We start from the raw sequence: 20876 nt of genomic DNA on the forward strand, positions 1-20876 counted from the left end.
AAAGATGCAGTAGAAGAGGAAAACTTGAAGAGGATATATAAGTTTTAGGGGCGGTAAACAGCAGTAAAATTAACATGGAAGGGAGCCTCATCTCAAAATCGTAATAATCCCTCTTAAATGAGGAAAATCTAAGGCTAAGCTTCAACTGTAAACCTTCACGCCTGGTTGAAATTCACAAAACGATAAGTGGCTGTCTCTGGGGAGTTTTTGTGTGCAGTCTACTTTAAACCACCACATTCTACAAATAGTTATCAACGACGCATATCATGCATTCACTAAAGCCAAATGAGCTTGGCTGTGTAAGATCCGCGGGCTGTGCCCCAAACAACAACTCAACTTTGCTTATCTCTTTTCCCATACGATAAAAATGCGAATCATTTTTTTTCCTTGGGATACACCAATCTTGCAGTGCAGCTGTAGAATGCTCCCAATTTATTGCTGCAGGCTTGAAGCTCGGACGGGAGGCTGAATCAGTGCTTCATAATTTTGGAGCTAAGAGCCAATTGTGTCCTGGCGGGAGGAAAGGTAAGCATCGGTGTCAGCTTGAGTGTTTGGCAGCAAGGAAACTTGACATTTGCTGCTGTTGCCCTCAGGGCTGTATTGGCACATGGAATTTTAATTAAATGGACAAAGGCCATTTTACATGACACATAATAGTGTGGGTCTTGACAATGGGGTGGGGTGGGCATTTATGCACATTTGTAGAGAGAGCTTTTGGCAAACAGAGTCAAAATGTAAATAAATTGAGAGAATGGGTCATTACTGTGTTCCATATGAGTTTGTGTTGTGCTGCAAAATAGCTGAGCCAGCACAGGTAATTCGACTTTGTGCTGTGTTAGAACAAAACTTTACTTTACGGCATGTTTCACACATGCCGCCAACACAAATTGGGATGCAATTTATGACGGGTTGTTGTGCTCTCTGTTTATTGACTATCCGAAAGCTTGCTTGGCTATGTTTAATTGAATAGGACTGCAGGTGAGGCAGTTAATGATTGAATATTGACCTTTTACGGAGGCAATGAGTCATTCCAAAGTATATCAGGCTTAATTAAATGTTATCTTATCTCGAATAAACCAACAGCCACATAACAATGAGTGGGTAGTATTAATACGGTAGGCCAAGTCTTTCCAGTGAAGCTTTTTAGTTAAAGAAAATAAATGGGGGGAAAAAACATCAGTAAAACTCAAATTGCCTTTATGTGTGTTAGTAATAGCGCAGAGGTATGGCTCCCCAAGCTGCGGTCTATTTATTCTGGTTAATTTAAACCCACTGTGAATCTGAGCTGGTAGTTGGCTCCTTTAGAGTAGCAGCGGGTGAAATAAGCAGTTGCAAATAAATAACTAAACAAGGCAGGATGCCATGAATTACAGTACCTACTATAGTTGCTGTACCCTCCATCTTTTGAACAGCTCTTCCATAAAATGGCTGCATTTTAGAGAGGACTTGTTTTCAAAGCTGACATAACCTCGGATTTTTGCACATCTTGAAATGTTTTCAACAATAATAAATGCAAATGGCACTCAGCATAAATTTAAAGCCATCAACTGATATTTTCTGTATATGAGCTTATAGTCACCTCATCGCTTGTGTTATTGTATCACTCATGGCTCTAAGACCTTTGAGAAGTTTGAGAGTTTGGGAAGATGATATAATCATCTGCTTTCGTGCAATCATTGTCTTTCCATCCATATATACTGTATGCATGACCCTACTAGTCATAGGTTGTGGAGATACCATGGCATTAAAAGAGCTTTCTATGTATTGCCCTGGGTGATGTCTCAGTCACTACGTTTTGCTCCGAGTCAAAAGCCAACTTACATGCAAATATTCCAAATTGCTCAAAGATATAACAATACAATATGTTCAAATGTTCAAAAGTGCCTAAAAAAATCACCCCCCCCCCACACACACACACATGCATTGTGTTTTAAAGGGGAAGTCAACCCAAACATTTTTTTCCAGAATATGTTCTATGCAGGCCCACTAGTCTAAATACAGCATTCTGATTAATATTGCGTTTATGGAATATGGTTCAGCTTCAGACAATAGGTGAGCCGTGATTGGTCGTTATCTGAGCCCTGAGCAACTACGATGTCATCTTCCGTCGACAGAAGTGACAAAATTGCCGCCCCCTGAGATGGCTAAAAGTGGGTGCATTTTGCTGCTTAACTTATATTCCACAAAAGCACAAAAATTAATCAGAATTCCGTATTTCAACTAGTGGGCGTGCATAGGACATATTCCGGAAAAAAATATGTTTGGGTTGACTTCCTCTTTTAGGCTGCAGGGAAAGATTTATTAAGAATGTAAATGTTATTCATAAATGCACATGTTCGCAGTAGAGGTGTCAATAATAAGCAGAGGAACATCTGTGAGTGAATACCAATTTTTGTGGCACTTACTGTATAAGTCTTCTTTGGATGTGTAAGAGCTACTGTCAGCCATTAAACCTTGGCCCATTTTTGGTATCACCTTTTTGATTGGGTGAAAATATCCTGCAATGACGGCCGACCTAGGACACTTTTTTCATTTCTTTATGTCTCCGGGAATGTAAATATATCTGTATATGCCTGTCTATCTGCTGTCACTCCTTGCAGGATGATGTTTACAGTGTTTGACTGGCTGAAGGTCAGCGCTGTCAACAGACCCACACGCAGACATTTCCATCAGTTTTGATTTAGAAAATATGGAGATGTTGATAGATACTACAGTATCTAGCTACAGTATGCATCTGTCTGTATGTCTTCTGTATCTACCTGCAGTGCAGTACCTATCAGTCTATCTACCTTTCTGTCTCTCAGCCTGGTTGTTAGTCAATTTAGATATCGTATCTACCGACAGTTCCTATCAGTCTGTCTCTCTTTCTCACAGTTTCTGTCTACCCATCTTCAATATCTCCCTACAGTAACTTTTGGTTTTGCTGACTGTCCTTCACGTGGTCCTGTCACTCTGTCTACAGTACCTAGCAACAGTACTTGTCTGTCTTTTTATCCAACTATCGCGGTTATAGTCTAAGTCCCTCAGTTAAACGGAGGAAAATGAAAGCTCTCAAACACGTCTAGCTTTTTAAAAAAATGTGTTTTAATATATATCCTAATAAGAATCCACATGCCAAGAACACAAAATAATTCATAATCATTGTTGGCTTTTGTTGACTTTGTCAGGGCCTGGTTCTAGTGCTGCTTTTTGCACTAGTTGCTGACAGAAAGCATCCATCCATTGTCTATACCGCTTATCCTCACAAGGGTCGCGAGGAGTGCAGGAGCCTATCCCAGCTGTCTTCGGGCAGTAGGCGGGGGACACCCCACAATCACTCCTAGGGGCAATTTAGAGTGTCCAATCGACCTACCAAGCATGTTTTTGGAATGTGGGAGGAAACCGGAGTACCCGGAGAAAACCCACGCAGGCACGGGGAGAACATACAAACTTCATGCAGGGGATGCCGGAGCCGCGATCGAACCCACGATCTCTGAACTGTGAGGCGGACGTGCTAACCAGTCGCCCACCGTGCCGCCCGACATAAAGCATACAACCACCAATTGAAAGCAAAGTTGTAAGCACCACACTATCTTCCAGGGGGGTTAGCATTTACCATTAATGCATTTTCATGGTGTGTCTCTATGCAAGGTACGTGGACAATTAGTCTACAAGTGCTTTAAGGAGTAATTTAGTAAATTATGCAAGGGAAACTTCTACTAATTGTGTCACTTGGGCTTTACTCAAGAGATCCTTTTAGAAGTTGCTATCAACGGAGTGGCATAAACTTGTCAGAGCCTTCAAGGTGAGCTTGGAATAGGTTACATAAAGGAAAAACTCAAGGAAAGAAGTGAAGTTATTGGGAGGAACCTGGAGGCTTTTACAGCCAGTTTCATTCAGTTGTTTTATCTTCAGCTTGTATTTAATAATTCAGTCTTTGGATGGCTCGATTCAGTCATGTTTAAACTCCAGTGGGTTGTAGCCAAACCGGAGTACTCTTTACCCCTTAACACAACGTAATAGGATTTATCTTTCACTTTCCACTATTTTTTCTTAAACATTTTTTGTAACTAGCATTCCAATCAATTATCAGGATTTGTTCGGACTGAAAATGCCTCGGTAGCAACATAGCTCAGTTGGTGATCCAGACACCCACTGCTGTGACCTTTTCAGATATCTGTTGGCCTAGTTCATATATTATTGATATACATAGTGCAACCTACTCTCCACTGCCTTAAAGCTTGTAGGAGTTGAGGAATTAATTCAGAGAGAAAATATTAAATGTTATACAAATTCTGGACATTGACCCATTATAATGCGTGATATCTGTTCGCTTCAGTAGACCTCAATTCAGCCAAGGTCAAAGGAACCGCAAGATATACTGATGTAAACAAACAGAAAATTGGAGATGGAGTCAAAAAACTTTTTCCTCTCTTCTTATCCAAGCCGGTAAAGACTCTATATGCTTATACTGAGTGATGATCTGGTTTTGTGGGCGTGTCAAGAATGATCACCCTGCCCTCCCAAGATTGCTCAGACAACAGCCAGGGTCGACAATCATAAATATTAAACCTGCTCAATATTGACAAAAGCAAATGCTCTTGTGTGTGGTCGAGACCACGTTTGGCTAAGCTAATGATTCTTCGATAGTGATGCTTATTAACTCATCGGTAGCCAATTTTGATGAGCGACCTGAAATAGAGGAGCAACTTGTTGTGTTGTTTGTTTTCATAACGAGTCTCACAAGATTCATTCGGAACATTAAAAATGACAAGAAGAGTTTGCTATCACAATCTAGTTACTAGTTAAGCTAACAGTTAGCTTAACTCTTCTATTTATTCTTTTACTACACTTTCTTCTTTGTATTTCTCGTTGTGTACCCCACATAAGGGAGTGATTGACTTGACTGACTTGTATTGGTTCTGTTTAACAAAGTTTAACTTTGTCACTGGTTATATTGTGCTACCTATTTTAATTCTTTTTTTCTTTTGGTTCAATTCCCAATTCCTTGATAGCCATTTGTGTGTGCTATTTAAGAACAAGGAGTAGGAAGAATGTGGTTTGTCGATGAGCTAACATATGCTTGTCACTTGTGATCAAATGTTTGGATGCAATGTGTATGTTATGCTTTACATTAGTGGCTGAACTTATTTTGTGCTTGACACCTTTCTTGGCACACTGACAGTTTTTGTGAGGTGTAAAGACTTATAAAGGTTGGAATGTCACATTTTTACTCATGGGAGTGAGATCGTTTATATAACCTTGTTGCCAAATATAATGACCTGTGTGCTTTTTTTCTCTCATACAAGCGAAGGCTTTCTGGGAGGTTGTGTCCGAGGATCTCACCTCTGACTCAGTAAAATCCAGTGAGATCTACGCAGTAATGCGCTTTAGAAATAGACTTGACTTGACTTGACATGTGGCGTGAGGAGCGGCAGCCTGTAACTTAGCCTCTGTCATTTGCTAAGTCACATCAAGCCAGGACACGTTGCCCCTTATAGACACCTAAACCTCTGAAGAATTTGACCATCATCATTTGTTTTTCAGACATTTGGAAAAAAAATCAGTGGATGCAGCATGCATTCCTATTGTGCGTTTTGAATACCTTTTAAAGAAGGTTAAAATGCTGAGGTTTTTTTGCATCGCCAGGCTAAGAAGAAAAAAAATCTAATTGTTTTTTCGTGTTTCACTTGGTTCAAGCTTAAATTATTAACCAACTGCTCTCTGACACACAATACTATCTTGAAACAAATGCTTCCTTTAGCATGTATGGGAAACTAACCAACGACATTACACTGCACGGTATATGGAAAGAGACTTGTTTTCTTTAAAAGGTTTTGCTCAAATTGTGATTTAATAATGATTTACCTTTCCACATTGTTCGACCAAATCATTCTGAACAAATTGGTGAGCTCACTTGGGACATTCACACTTTAACTACTCAGGTTGTTCCAGTATTTTGCTAAATTACTAACTTTTCGACTGTAAATTCTCATTAGAAATACTATATGAATAATAATAATGTAATAATAATAATTATTACATTATTATTATTATTTAATAATAATTTAGACGGTAGAAAAGCGCAAAATTGAAAGACCATTTTACCGAAGACAGAACCTTTCATAAGCCTTCTTTAATTAACTTTGCAAATATAAAAATGCACTTCTCATTTTCAAAATACACTTTTAGTCCAATGATATCATATCAGTAACAGTGCAACTCAAATTTTAACGGCGACTGTTTCTACTTGAATTTGACACTGTGCGGGATGTTTTGTCATTCATTGCGTTCAAGGTTTTCAGTTTAGGAAAAATAAAAAATAATAATAACAGCAGTTGGCTCAGTCCTCAGCTCTCCCTCAAATCAAAGTGAGGTAAGTAGCGGTGCATGAAATTGTTAAATCACAGCTCTTAATCACAGAGAAAACGTTGTGGCTTATATTTGGAACTTTACTGCACTAAATTTAGACATCTTGAACAAAATTGCCACACAACATGAGACAGAACGCTGCAGTCCTTCAGATCAATATTTATCTTCTGAGCATGTTTCCAGGAGGGATTACCTACGGGGTCAACACATATTTCATCTTGCTAATCAAGTCTGATAAACCTCCTCATTACCTTTTAACACCGTATGAGCGGCGCGTCAAAAACTCTTTCCAAATGCCACACACATACATATGTACTGACTGAGCTCATTGCGTCCTGCTGCTTCTCTCCCTGATTGCTTTCCTTAAAAAATGCGTGTGCTCCTTAATGCCATCTTGTATTTCTGTCTGATTCACTAACCTGCAGCATGCTTTATAGTCAATTGATTTCCTAGTGCAACGTCTCATTTGATAAGGTGTCACACAACCAAGATAATGGTTCTACTTGAGGGAAAAAGATTAACATATGGCTCAGCATTGTTGCTGAAGGATAGAAGTATTTTAGAATAGCTACAATGTCGATATTGTTCTAAAGGTAGAAGTTGCTTTAAACACATGGATGATCATCGTTCTCAATTACGAGTGGGGAATTTCTCATATGTCTGAATGGATTGCATCATGTTAAAATATCTTCCAGGGCTATCGGAAGTCATTATCAGTAAAACTGAGGAGAGTGCTTACAGTGTGGCATTTCACTGCCTATCAGTGACAAAATATATATTATCACTGATAAAAAACATGCACACTCACACACATATATTCACATCTCCAAATCTCATATGACTGCTTTGTGCATCACCACTGAATTTGTCACTGAATCGTAAAACGCTAACAAGCGTGCTACAAATTTGAATAAATTATTATTATTCCTTCGAGGTACTCAAAGTGCTTTAACACTGCCTCCTCATTTTACCTACTGATGGCGCAGCATTAGGAGCAAATGGGGTTCAGTATCTTACTCAAGGACACTTTGACATGGTCACAAGGGTTGAGGTTCGAACCCACAACGATTGGGTTTGAAGACGACCTACTCTACCACCTGAGCCATGTCAGCCCTGTTCTATACTGTACATAGATGGTTTATTTTCCAGTTAATTCTCAACCCAACCATTTATAGAGCACTTTGAAACAGTCATTGCTTCATACAAAGTGCTGTAAAAAATAGTCATACGACAATAAAGACAGTTAAAACAATCAATTAATAAAAGGAAACAACACAAAACACTACAACAATACCGAGTATCATGCTGAGTCAAAAGTCATGTCATGTCATCTTCCAAACCGCTTATCCTATATAGGGTCGCGGGGAGTTGCTGGAGCCTATCCCAGCCGTCAATGGGCGAAGGCAGACTACACCCCGAACTGGTCGCCAGCCAGTCGCAGGGCACACATAGACACTGTCACTGAGCGGGAATCGATCCCACGCTGCCCGCACACAACTCAGGCGTGTGTACCACTACACTATCAGCGGACTGAGTCAAAAGTCATAGATTACAAATGTGTTTTAAGGCTGGTTTCAAAAATGGACAGAGAGGGGGCTTGCCTAATGTTTAGTGGGAGGTCATTCTAAAGAGGGATCGGCAAAGGAAAAGGCTCGCTCGCCTCTGAGCCTCTACTTAATCCTCTGTACCTTCAGTAGCGCCTGGTTCGCTGACCTGAGGCACCAAGCAGGTATGTAGTGGTGTAGGAGCTCACAGAGGAAAGGTGGGGCGAGACCATTTCAAGCAGGGGTCTACAACCCTGTTCCTCAAGGGCTGCTGTCCTGCCTGTTTTCAATTTCTCCCTGCTGCAGCACACCTGATTCAAATGATCAGATAATGAGCAAGGTCTGCAGAAGCAAGATAATGATCCTGATCATTTCAATCAGGTGTGCTGCAGCAGGGAGAGAGAGGAAAACAGTCAGTACAGCGGCCCTCGAGGAACATCATTGAAGTCCCCTGATTTCAATATTTGAAAACAAATAAAAATAATCTCAAAATGAACTCTAAAGTGCACAGGGAGCCGGTGATGGGAGGCCAGAATTGGAGTTATGTGCTCCCTCTTACGAGCACCAGTTAGACCGCAAACAGCGGCATTTTGGACCAACTGGAGATGCTTGAGGGAGGCCTGGCTGACTCCAAAATAAAGTGCATTACAGTAATGCAGCCGAGACGAAGGCATGGATTAATGTTAATAATAATAATTAAAATAATAATGAAAAAAAAATAATAATAATTACATGAGTGCTGTATCAACTTGGCGCATTCAAACTACAGTTTGTTTAATTAAGCACACTAAGAAGATCTGAATACCAATCTGAATTTTTCAATGAATATATATTTGGTTTGACTACTTCTTCACTAAGAAAACTTTATGAACAATAAACACAATTTGGGAAAATTCTGGAAAATCTGCAAACAAGATACATCACTGTTTTAAGACACACGCTATGACATGTACATGGTGGGGGTTGAACTGACTCGTCAACTAGTTGATGCTTTGACTTTACCGCTCCGGAATGATGGTTATAGCTTGTATGGGTACTTACAACACAAACCTCAGTGAAATCAACAGGTGACGGGTTCACACAGCAACTAGTAGCGGTGCCTCAAGGGTGTGGAAATATTTTACTCAAAATAAAGTACATAAAGTATATCAGTAGCACGGTCACTTGCAAAACATGCAAGTCTGCCCATAATATATACACACACATCAGAAAAGGCACCCGCTTACGCTATCGGCTTTAAATCCTCACATCAGCCATCAACAATTTCACCGAACGATCTTTTGTAACAGTGAAAAGACAGCCAATACTGTATACTGTACCATTTGCTAGGTGCAAACAAGCAGTAATTTATTGTGAAAATGAATGTTTAATGTCGCCAGGAAAAAAAAACATCCCGGTAAACATCCATGGTTGTTAACCATTGGTGTATCAATACTGCACTTTTAGAAATGATTCTCTATATTTAATTCCCGCCCTACCTCATCAGCAGCTGCAAATGACTGCTTCTATGTATGCAACAGTGAGTCAGTTTGTTATTGCATCTGTACAACCGACACAGGAGGATAATTCACTTGGAGGCAGCGGGTGTTCTGAAATGGTTCTGCCCACCTTGGTAGTCACCGTGAGGAGGGGCTTCCCTTCTGATGACGCCTTACTTGGTATCTCCTTCAGGACCATGGCAACAGTCTTATCTGCAGCCCTAGAGTCTTTGCCCTACAACAGTGAAATCAACAATGACTTGTGTCAGGACAGTTCAATGCATCGCCCTCATCCAGGGCGTCTTACATACAAGACTTTATCTTATGATGATGGAAATACTACAGCGTGTGAGTCTCTCTATGGTAACAAGACATCCACAAGACTATGGCGATGAAAATTCACTGTATGGTGTGTTGACTTGAGACTGTGATAACAAGCGTGATCATCCAAAGCAGTACTTAACACCACTATGATGGCGGGTTATCACATGGAGATAACTGATTTTGTATTGACAGATGACATTGCTTGGCTTCAGTATGGCTTTGTGGTGCATGCGTAATGTTGCCAACCACTCAATATGATGATAAGCCTCCATGTTTACACATCTGATTAGCCAGTGACGCTTCATACCCGAGGAAAGCAGTGCAGTGAAGAGCAAACAGCTTATTTGGATTGCTCACTTCGGACTTGTATTAGATGTTGTATTAACTCAAATTTTCAGACACGAAATATTGCCTCGACAAACAAGATCTTCCGCTAATGAGTACAGTACAGTAACAAATCACAATTCTTAAAGAAGAGTAGCTGATTCATAATTAAGTCATGATAAAAATGATGTACGCATCAACATTAGACCAACGGGAAGTAAAAATGGAAGAAAATATCGAATTGTGATGTGCATTGGGGCAGTGGTCCCAACTACTGGACGGCGCCAATTACTTACATTCACACCTACACAGATGTGAAAAAAAAATAATAATAAAATACTACGACTATTTACATTAACCCCAAAATACCCCACACTCTGATTACCGATTACCTTCCAAAAGGCAAAATAAATAGGACTCGGTGATTACATGTTCGAGAATTGTGATGTTACGGTGACCAGCTGTGAGCATCACCGAACAATTAGACGTGGCGGAAATGTGTGTGAAAGTAGCCAATCACAGCCCAACTTTTTCTTTTCTACTTTTTTTTGCAAGTTGAAGATGTAAACAGAAAGTTTGTTTTCACAAACTTAGAAGACTATTGTTAGATGTTAGATTCAGGGGGAACTAAGGAGTCTAGGAAGCGACTCATGGCATTTCCATTCATTTCAATGGGGAAAGATCATTTGATATATGTGTGGTCACGGGGCGAATTAAACTAGTTTCTCAAGGCACCACTGTATTTGGAAACAGACTATTTCAATTTCAAGGTTTCAGCGTAATGTGCATTTTAAATGACCTTCACGTCAAAATGTGCCAATGCTACACCTTCTTCAGCCTATTGTGAAGGCGCAGTCTTCATTGAGTTAAATGTGATAGTTGCCAAGGCCACCTTGCATAACTGTAGAAGTTTCAAGTGTAAGAGGTGAAATTGATTTGGGCTGCTTATTTACTGCAATTTTCACCTCAACTTTTTTGATCACAGTACATCAGTTACTGCTTGACTTTGAATTTGCCAACAGCCAGGGGCTGCCTCTATTGGCACTGTAGCAGGTAGACTCACAGATGTTCACTGGAGACTCAGATCTCCACAGGCCATTAACTTTGCTCACCAGACGAGGACAAAGCCTCTATTTTAACTGTCCTTCAGCAGGAAAGCCTACTGGCTTCTAAATGTACATCATCCTTAAAAATAAATAAATAAGTAAATAAACAAACAACAACAAAAACAAACAAATAAAAAAACGTATTAGCCTGATGTCGACTTGTCGGATACACTGTATGTATTTGTGCCATTTTTTTCCCCCAAGATTCCAATGTTCGTGATTCAAAGGCCTGTACAGGTTTCAGCAGAGCTTCAGTGCATTCACCCACCATTCGCTTGGCTCAGGCGAGGAGGTCAGGAACCAGGTTATTATGGATGATGAATAGTTGGATGCGGTGATAACATAAACTACACTGATGTTTCAAGCTTGAAATAATGCAGAATGTCAGTGAGGGGCATACTAAACAAAAACTACAACAAATGTACAACTTCCATAATCATTTACTTCAATTATAACAACCAAAATACTTTTTTATTTCTACAGACAATAATATAATGAGTATTACAAAAAACGCGTAACTCCCTTCAGAGATAATGGCTCCAACAATATAGATTGTTTCTTCAGAAGCTGGGACTGATCCAATCGTTCTAGTGTTTCATAGTCTTGTCTAAAGTTTGGATGGCATCATTAATTGTAACCCTAAAAAAAGTTTCTCCTTTTATGTGGCATGATGTCCATTTAATGCTCCTCTGGGCTCTCCCAGTGTAAACATAATCTCTACCTACCAAAATGTTATGCTAAAAGAGAAATGCCTTGAAGTTAGGAGCAAACACCATAAAAGATACAGTGGGAAAGATGTAGTAGACCTGTGCGGTGTGTTCAACTGTTGTGAACTTATATCTGTAGTATTTAAAAATGTGTATGTTGACTGTGTGTCCCGAAGGGGTGTGGCCTAATGGGTGTCTTTAGGAGCTAGAGTTGGGTTAGCGTCTCTGGGCCTGAGTCGTGTCCTGCAGCAGCTCCTTGCGAGTGTTGTATTATTATATTAAGTATTATTTGTGTTTGACCGTTTGTGTCGTTCAAAATAACTTAAAAGTTCATTCGTGACTGTGGCTCTCCGACAACACGCGACCGCAGAACATATCTTCATTTCTCGATTTTTTTTTCTGCTTTACTCAAGCGACAACGCATTTGAATCTTGCTCATTGGTCAAATTTTGGCTGGGCACAAAAATCAAAAAGCAATCAAGCGACAGCTTGTAATTTGGAAATAATTGTGAGTTGACTTGTAAGTCAAGATATTACTATACTTTTTGTTTAGTGCCACCAAATGTTTCGGTGTCATGCTAGTCCGCAATGATTTCCAGTAGTCATGTGGGTGAAGTGTGGAGCCTATTATGCAATGTTTCCTGGTTTTCCTGGTTAGATTGGTAGGCTGTGCTTCCTGTTTTAGTTCCATTCCTGTTAACTTGAGTCAGAGTCTGTAATTATTCGAATTTGGATCTTCTGTGGCTGGCATTTGACAACAACAGCTTTTAGCTGAACTTGCCTGGATGGCTGATCAAATAAAGCTGAATGCTATACAGTTTCAGTATGTCACTGCCAGGCATGCAGTCAATTTGACTGCAAACTTTCACTGAGCCTGTTGTGGTGTTTTTATGACCTTTACAATAACCTGAGGTGGCCCCATGGTGGATGCAAGCTTATCCAGTGAGAAGGGATTAGTTTGGGCTTCATCACGAAGGGCTGAAATCTTTGTCCCTGGTGTATTACTTTCACTTCTTCCCTCACTCCCTTTAAAAACGAAATAACAGACGGAGACAACTTTGTTTTTGCATAAAGTATCAACAAGATTGCCTTGGGCCTTTGTGTTGAAATAATAATGCATATTTAACATTGCCATCTATTTTTGGGGTCAATACATAGTAGTCCATCCATCCATCCTTTTTCTATAGCATTTGTCCTTATAGGGTGGTGGGTGAAAGGTGCTTATCCCAGCTGAAATAGGCCCAGAAATGAGATACATACATTCACATTCATATTCAGACCTATAAACAGTTTACAGTCAATAGAGTAGTGATTTGTGAAGATGTATAAAGGTACTAATCCATGTAGTGCTGCTTTTGGTGTCATTTACTTACATGTGAATGTCTCTCTCCAGGGGCATGATGCCATCTGCCTCTAGAGGACAAGGCTGGCATAATACATTTGTTTGGTCTATGCGGCAGTTAGATTAAGGTCTTTGAACTCTGCCTAGTAACATGTGACATAACCAGGAAAAATCAACCAAGCATTCTCATTTACAATGCAAGCATTTACATTGTTGTCTCTAATACGTGAGTGATGTATTGTCTGTGTAGTTCAAAACAGTCATTCTCAAAGTAAGGTATGTTGGCTCCCTCTAGTGGTACGCAAAGGAATCTCTGCCTGAGTACAATTCAGTTGTATTTAACTTTTAGCTTCAATACATTTGAAGAATTTTGTTTTCAAACATTTATTAAAGGTACCATATTTATTTAACTTTTATGCGCAATGCATTTTAATTGAATCATCATTTGAGAACATTTTTTTAACTCAACTCATTTAACTCAACTTTATTCATAAAGCACTTTAAAAACAGCATTGCTCCATACAATGTGCTGTACATAAAGTAAAAAACAGACAGATAAACAAAGACAGTTAAAACAATAGATTAAGAGCATAACATAATAAACACAGTAAAACACTAAAACAAGGCCATGTCTCATAATGAGTCGAAAGCCAAAGAATAAAAATGTGGCTGGCTGACTCCAAAATGAAGTGCATTATCAAGGCAGGATGGAGCGAAGGCATGGATGACTATTTCTAAGTGCTGTTGTGAAAGGCGAGGCTTTACTTAAGACAGCTGTCTTTGATTACATAATAAATAGATAAATAAATAAATACATAAGATGGATTCAACAACAGCACCAATTTGACGGTCCTCTTGAGCTACTCGCAGCACAGAAGATGAAGTTTCATCGTGATTTATTCATGCAACCTCTGCGAGCCACAGACGCAGCTGCAGTTGTCCGCTCGCTGTGTATATGCAGTATTTATATATTTCCTTGTCTGCGTCCCTGTGATCAATGTCCCATCTGTGCAGAGGCTTGCCTGCCACTGTTTGTGACCTCACTCTCTGAAACCAAGAGTGACTGCAGAAAGGTGACGGCCGAGAGGTCTAACAGGAATACAGGGAGAGGCATCAAAACGCGCACTCTGCATTATGCCGGCATCAGATGAAGCATAAGAGAAACATTTGTTCATACTAATTTTCGTGACCAACATCTACAGTCATATTTTTAAATTACATGCACGCACTCATGCTGTGCAATGACTCCCCCCCCATTCTAAATTCTTTGAATGCGACAGCATCCCATTTATATACACCAATGGTGGGTGGTTCGAGCCAGCACGGTTATCACATCCAATGATATTTACAACTTGTAAATGTCTAATTTGTTCCATGAAAGTGTTCCCAATGTGTTTCTCTTGGCTCTACTGCTCACATGCTTTAATTTAATTTAATGTGTTTTTTTAATAAGTATTAAAAGAACTGAAGCATTAATGTAATAATCAGGATTTCCGCGCAAACTTAAAAAGTCTTAGAAAGAGATTTCCCAAAATTAAGGTCTGAAAATAAATCCTTAAATGCGCTGTTTAAAAGTGCATATAGCGGTCAGCCAGCGGCTCGCTACCTAGCAACTAAAACTAGAGGCAATTAGTAGCAGTCGACTTCACTGCCTGGAATTTTTTCTATTAAGCCTAAAAAATCTTCACACATTTTCTTCCTCTCTGAACAGACCTTGGGAATGCGTGTCACGAAAAAAGCCAAAGAAATAGCAAACAAAGTTAATCATTTGAGGCTGACAAAACTTTTGTGGCTCTGTCACTCCGATTATTTGCCCACCTGAAATTGATTTGACTCTCTGTATTTGCGTATACACTGTACTGGTATAGTGTATTTTTACGAGGGCACAAGAGTGAGCAAAAGATACATTCCATGCGGGTCTAACATGGCAAATAAAAATTCTTCTTATCCCAACAGACAGAAGGCTAGAAGAGTGGTACTCACAGTCACACATTACGGCGAGAGTGTTTCCAATTACACACACACTCTCACTGTGTGAGTCCTATACAGTATTACAGCCAATAATTGACTTCCAGCAGGGCTTCAGGATAAGCCTTGCTGATATTTATAAATGTTGTGTTAATTTTATTGCAGTCATTTGATTTCCACTGAAACCACTAATGAGATGTTTTTCTTCCTCAGTGTGACATTTCTTGCCACTATTTATTGCCTTTCATGAACTTGACGGGGATCGCGTCTTCTAATGAATGGAGAATCTTGGTGGCCCGCGTAATGTGGGAGTGGAAATTACACCCTGACCTGGTGTTGAGGAATAATATAATGAGAATTTGCTGCGTTTGCGGCACTGCTCATTCATCACTGTCACAAAGGGTTGGCCCGTGCTGAGACGAGCTTTGAAGGCGGCTGGCGACAAAGACAAGTGATTTCTTTGCCAATCATGGCAAACACCAATCATGTGTCATACCAGCCTGCTGTAATTGCTCACTAAAACTAAGCATCTGCATCTGGCCTGCGCTGGCTACAACTTCATACAAGCTCATGCTGACTGAATACAATACTTTGGCAGCCTGAGAAAAAGCTCACATTATTCATGAGCCCACCTGTTTTTCTCATGACGCAACATTCTTTTGTACTTAAAGCACAAATGACCTGATTTCATTGTTACTGTTGTAGCGTTTCATTGTGATCATTCCATCTGTGCACATAAATACAAGCGTAGCTCACAGCACGGTGGATTCATTCAATGTTCTTCCCTAATCAGTTCCTTTTGAATTTTATTTAATCTGTAATAGAAGTGCAACTCAGGCCACTGAACTAATTAGAGACTTCCGAGGTGGCGGAAAAGTCGGTCTTCTATTAAATCGACTCCCCCATGCATTGATTTACATACTAACCTGATGTTAATGTTAATAAAATATCCCGATAATGCAAAAATGCCCTTAAAGTAGAAGTCAACCCAAACATTTTTTTTAAGAATATGTCCTATGCTGCCCCACAAAGCATTCTGATTAATATTGTGTTTCTCCACTATGAGTTAAACCATGGGTCCCCAATCACCGGGCCGCGGATCGGTACCGGGCCACCTTGGACCGGGCCGCGGCACGCGCACAGATGAAAGAAAGAAAAAAAAAAAAGTACAGAGGTTGGAAAACATCTTATTTTGAAAAGTGACTAGATTCTCTCCGTTACATCCATCTATGACTGACTCTTAACGCATGTCAAGTTGTCGGCGTCGCGTAACGATAATATTAAATGCACAATCTAGCAAATGAGTAAAATAAACAGACGTATTTGGAAAGTTTCTCTGTTGTTTCAACTAGTGGGCCTGCATAGAACATATTCTTGAAAAAAAAGTATGTTTGGGTTGATTTCTTCTTTAAGTGATGTTGAAGTTCCAACATCCAAAACATTGTTTTGGACTTCGGCCCAAATACTAGTGAGCAACATGCGGCAACTTCATTGTAGCTACCACAGTGTGTTACGGCTTGAACCCATTAGTCGACTTTAGCACTCCAAATTTTATCAAGTGTTTTGGGGAATTCATCATCCAATCAGCCAATTTACAGAACAATTTCTACTAGTCCGTCTTCTGCCGCTGCAGGACTATAACGCTCTGTCAATCAGTGAAATGTCAACAAGGCGACACGCTTGCTAGCTTCCGCTAATCCAATCAGCACTAGTCTTAAAACATTCTTACCAGTGGAACCACAGGACAGGCAGAGAGTAACGAGGACAGTGGCGCAAAGTGAAGCTTTTCATCGTCAAATATGTCCAACAACTGTGTGCTAAAGAGAACTTTGCTCAGCATGCAAGTTATATTCTACAACATCCACCAAAATCACATCACTGAGAGTGACATTTGTGTCGCTTTACATCACTGACATCATATATGGCCGATTTATGCCACACGCGTGTGGAAATAGCTGACCAAAAATGTAGACTGTAGCATCGGCACTTGTAAACTTTGCAAGTCTATACTCAAATCAGCTTGTTGAAGCAAAACATGCAAGCTCATTCTCTAATTACTACATTCTGCCTAATGGTGAGCTGTACTTTTAATCCGAGTCACAGAAAAGGTTGGGGGCCGCGGTACTGTGTCGAAAAAATAGCAATGATGTCACCGATTAATCAACTTCAACTCCACCTTCATCACTTCATCACATTGACTGGAAAAACTCTCTAATCATCGAACCCCTAGTTATTCTAGTTATCCATTAACATGGTCGATTCGTGTTATACTTGTAAGACAGTTACTGTTGTAAAATGAAGATGTGTGAGTCACATGAGCACGGCGATGCATACAGTATTACCCCTCCTCTTTCATCCTTACGTTTAGAGTGTTCTATTGTTTTTAGTGGATTAAAATTAGGTTGTTTACACCATCTAGTAATTGTAATTTGAATAATGAATATAAATCAAATTTATCTAAAATATTACGTATTGCCTTTTTGAAAGGCGAGCAGTCGACTCGCTAGTCATGAAGGATGTACCAGTGACTCATCAATTAAAAATAAATGAAATGACAGTCACAGCAGTGAGCTTGACGAGGATGTCACGTTTATAAATCCATAGATAAAAACTAATCGGCTTTAATGTTTTAAATTTAATTATTTTTTGCTTTTTAGGGGGTTGGGGTTTTATATTCAAGTGAATCATTCCACCCATAAATTGCTTGGACCACAGCACTGTACTTATCTTCAAGTGACCAGGGTGTTTGCCTGTCAGGGAGCTTTCTAGTCGTACTCAAACAAACACCTGGTTTGCAAAAAAGGTTTCAGTGATACAGTATTTGAGATGTTATTGTTGTTTTGTTTTTTTAATATGCTAATGACATTTTTGGGCACTGGCATCATTTCAGGAGGGGGGAGATGCATGGCAAATATGTTTTTAGATTTCGCTTACCCATTTGTCACATTTTTGGGGGAGGGGGGTTGGCCCTTTATACGCTTAAGCTATTTTTCTCTTTGTAGCTAGGATGCTAAATTTACGAATGCATACCCCTGGTGTAATGCTTTGTTATCTTTACTTGCATACATTATCGGTTCATTCTGTGCTATTAACCCAAACTGTGTTTCATGGAAGCAATAATTAAACAATGTGAAACCCCTTGGGATGGTGATACTTGGTTCATTAAAACAAAATAATGGCAATCAGACTTTCTCTTTTGCTATCTATGAGGTCTTCAAAGTGCTGTTTCTTACTACGTGTGTATTATGCAATGAGGTGCAATGCCTCAAGCAAAAGTGACTGACTTGTATGGCTCATTTCCACATTTCAAAATATGAACAGGAACCACACTGGTCTTAAAGTGTCAGAGATACGAGACTGAAGGAAACATTCTCTTAAAAACGTTCACATCATTATTGTGGGTGCAACTCTTACATACAGTTACATAGCCTAAATTGAACACAGGAGAAAAAGACATGGAGTCTTGAATTGAAAGCAAAAGGACAAAGGAGACCATCCAAAAATGTACTGCACCGTATACTGTTCAAGTAAACATTAATATGACAATAGTACATTCGACTCCCGGTCTCTGGAGACAGCAGCGGTCTGGCTTGATGGGAAAGAAAAACTATTATCTCCCCCAAAACATATTTTTACAACGTAGGGCTTATGCCGCTTATCTTTACATTGAGCACGCATTCATTAATCGAAGCATAATCAAGCGCAATTGCATCCACTACACAAGCTCTAATTGTCCCCTATTAGATTTAGGAGGGGAAAAAATTACACACACAATTTCCTGTGGGCCTTATTTCAGCACAGTGCTCCAGAACAGTTTGTGAATTGGGTAGATGGCGACGAAAGAACCCTTGTGGTTCAGGCTGCTGTTCTGTGGGCCAGCTGAGCAAATACGTACAAACCGATATCAGAAAAAAAAGCCCTACGATTCCCAGGGCGTGCCAAACCAAATGGCCAAACAGCCACAAGCCTGCTTTGGGTTCATAGCGGCATCTTGCTGGGCAGCTGTTTGCTAGCACTGTTGCCACAGTCGACGTTGGCAAGAACATCTTGCATGTCACTCAGGGGTCATTTAAACAATACAGAAAGCGGAAAAGTTGCGTTTTCAGTATCCAGTGTGCTTGGTTAAAATACAGAGTTGCGTTATTTACCAAAATTGTACATAAATTCATAGTCTGTCACTAACCTACATTAATGCAGCAGTAAATTCAAAATGAATATAAAACCTGTAGAAAATCACTTTGCAGTAATACATATAAAACAATCAAATGAAAAACTGAACATCCCATAAAATTGCTGCTGCACAATCCCTGAGGACCCGATGTTTTCAGTTTTTGTGTAATCTTGCTTACTAACTAATTTGTTCACTAACTAACAGGCAAACTACCTTACTAAGGAATAGCAAACTCAGATCACATCCACATGTTTTTCTACTTTTTGGATCTGAAATTAAAATGTAATGAAATCGTTCTTGACACGTGTAGCCTACCACATTTATCGAAGGTGATGTGGAAATCAATTGTGTAGTTAATGCATAACTTGCTAACTAGCTTGATAGCTAACCAATAAACTAGATGAAAAGGTACATAAACAAAATCTAAAGGATTTAAAAAAAACCGTTCTGTTTCCCCCTTTGGATCTAGAGCAAAGTGTAATGAGTCCGTCCTTGTCCAATGTATAACGTTTCTATGACGTTTTACATTTTTTGCAAATTGGGGGTCCTTGGTTTACGATGAAGTTCTGTTATGTCGCACTTCTTTCCATAGTTTGGCTGGTCCTGCGACTTTTACTCAGGTGTGACTTGTGACAATGGACCTAAAGTGTTTGCCAACTGCCACAAGAAAGCAGAAGAAAAAATGGAAGCACAAGAAGTACTCTTCATGGCAACACATTTGTGACGTATCGCTAGGTTAGCATGCGGCTTCCATGCGCCATAACAAAGATTTACAGCACCATAAGGCGTAGTAACCGACCTGGATTCTCCCTTTGGCCACAATGTGACGTGGGATTCTAGTTAAGGTAATCCATTTTAAACTAAAAAGAACAACTTTTTCATGCATGTTGGGTCCATTCGTAAATTCACTCTGACATCCTAACACCACTGTGAGAGAGTGTGTGTGTGTTCGGAGAGGCAGAGCACTCTCCAATCCTATTAAATTCTGAATGCAGCCTATACCGAACGGCACATTTGAGCAATGCTCAAAGGTCGGAGTGAAGCAGCGCATGCTTGGACCATATTTCCGAACGCATCCACAATTAGGGAACAGGGATTTTGGATGTGAGTCAGAGCTCTACTGCTCTAGGTCTTGGTTTTTGTAAATTAATTTTCCATAAAAAAGGGGGCTTATACGCCGGAGCGATTTATAGTCTGAAAAATATGTTGCATATTTGTATTAATTGCGCGCCATTCAAAATCTCAAATCTTCATAAGTCGGCACCATCGTAAAAGACATTAAAAGACAATCATGACAATCTTAATAAAACGTATAAGAAACCTTTTAAGCTTGATGGGAATGTTGTGTATGGAATCACAGTACATGGCCAAGACATACATCGGAATGCAAAGCACCAGCCGCTTCTCATTAAACATTAATATGGGATCACAGAGCATGTAAAAAGCATGTCAGTTTCAACTTGCACTGCACACACGAACACACACTCGCCTTCTGGGGCAACTGGTATCCTACACCAGTTGATGCAGGTTTCACTCATGAATATGGATGCACCGGATAGTA

At 39.8% G+C, this 20876-nt stretch overlaps 1 protein-coding gene across 4 annotated transcripts in view; it reads right to left on the reverse strand.

Annotated features, from left to right (window-relative positions):
* The window catches only part of pex5la (peroxisomal biogenesis factor 5-like a), an 85307-nt gene that overhangs the window by 35297 nt on the left and 29134 nt on the right, over positions 1-20876 (reverse strand). For 2 of the 4 annotated variants that reach the window (XM_086048023.1, XM_086048022.1), the window contains exons 1-2: positions 16874-17010; positions 9504-9608 (exon numbers count right to left, since the gene is read on the reverse strand). The exons of 1 other annotated variant lie outside the window; for it this stretch is intronic. In XM_086048023.1, coding sequence (XP_085904149.1) covers positions 9504-9608; positions 16874-16984 — 216 coding nt within the window. In that variant the 5' untranslated portion in view covers positions 16985-17010. Of the gene's footprint in view, positions 1-9503; positions 9609-16873; positions 17011-20876 lie in introns of those variants that run through there. One more of the 4 variants, XM_086048024.1, reaches the window with a different exon arrangement.

This window comes from Filicampus tigris, chromosome 12 (assembly GCF_054856515.1).
Source record: "Filicampus tigris isolate MCC_2025a chromosome 12, RoL_Ftig_1.0, whole genome shotgun sequence".
Lineage (NCBI taxonomy): Eukaryota > Metazoa > Chordata > Actinopteri > Syngnathiformes > Syngnathidae > Filicampus > Filicampus tigris.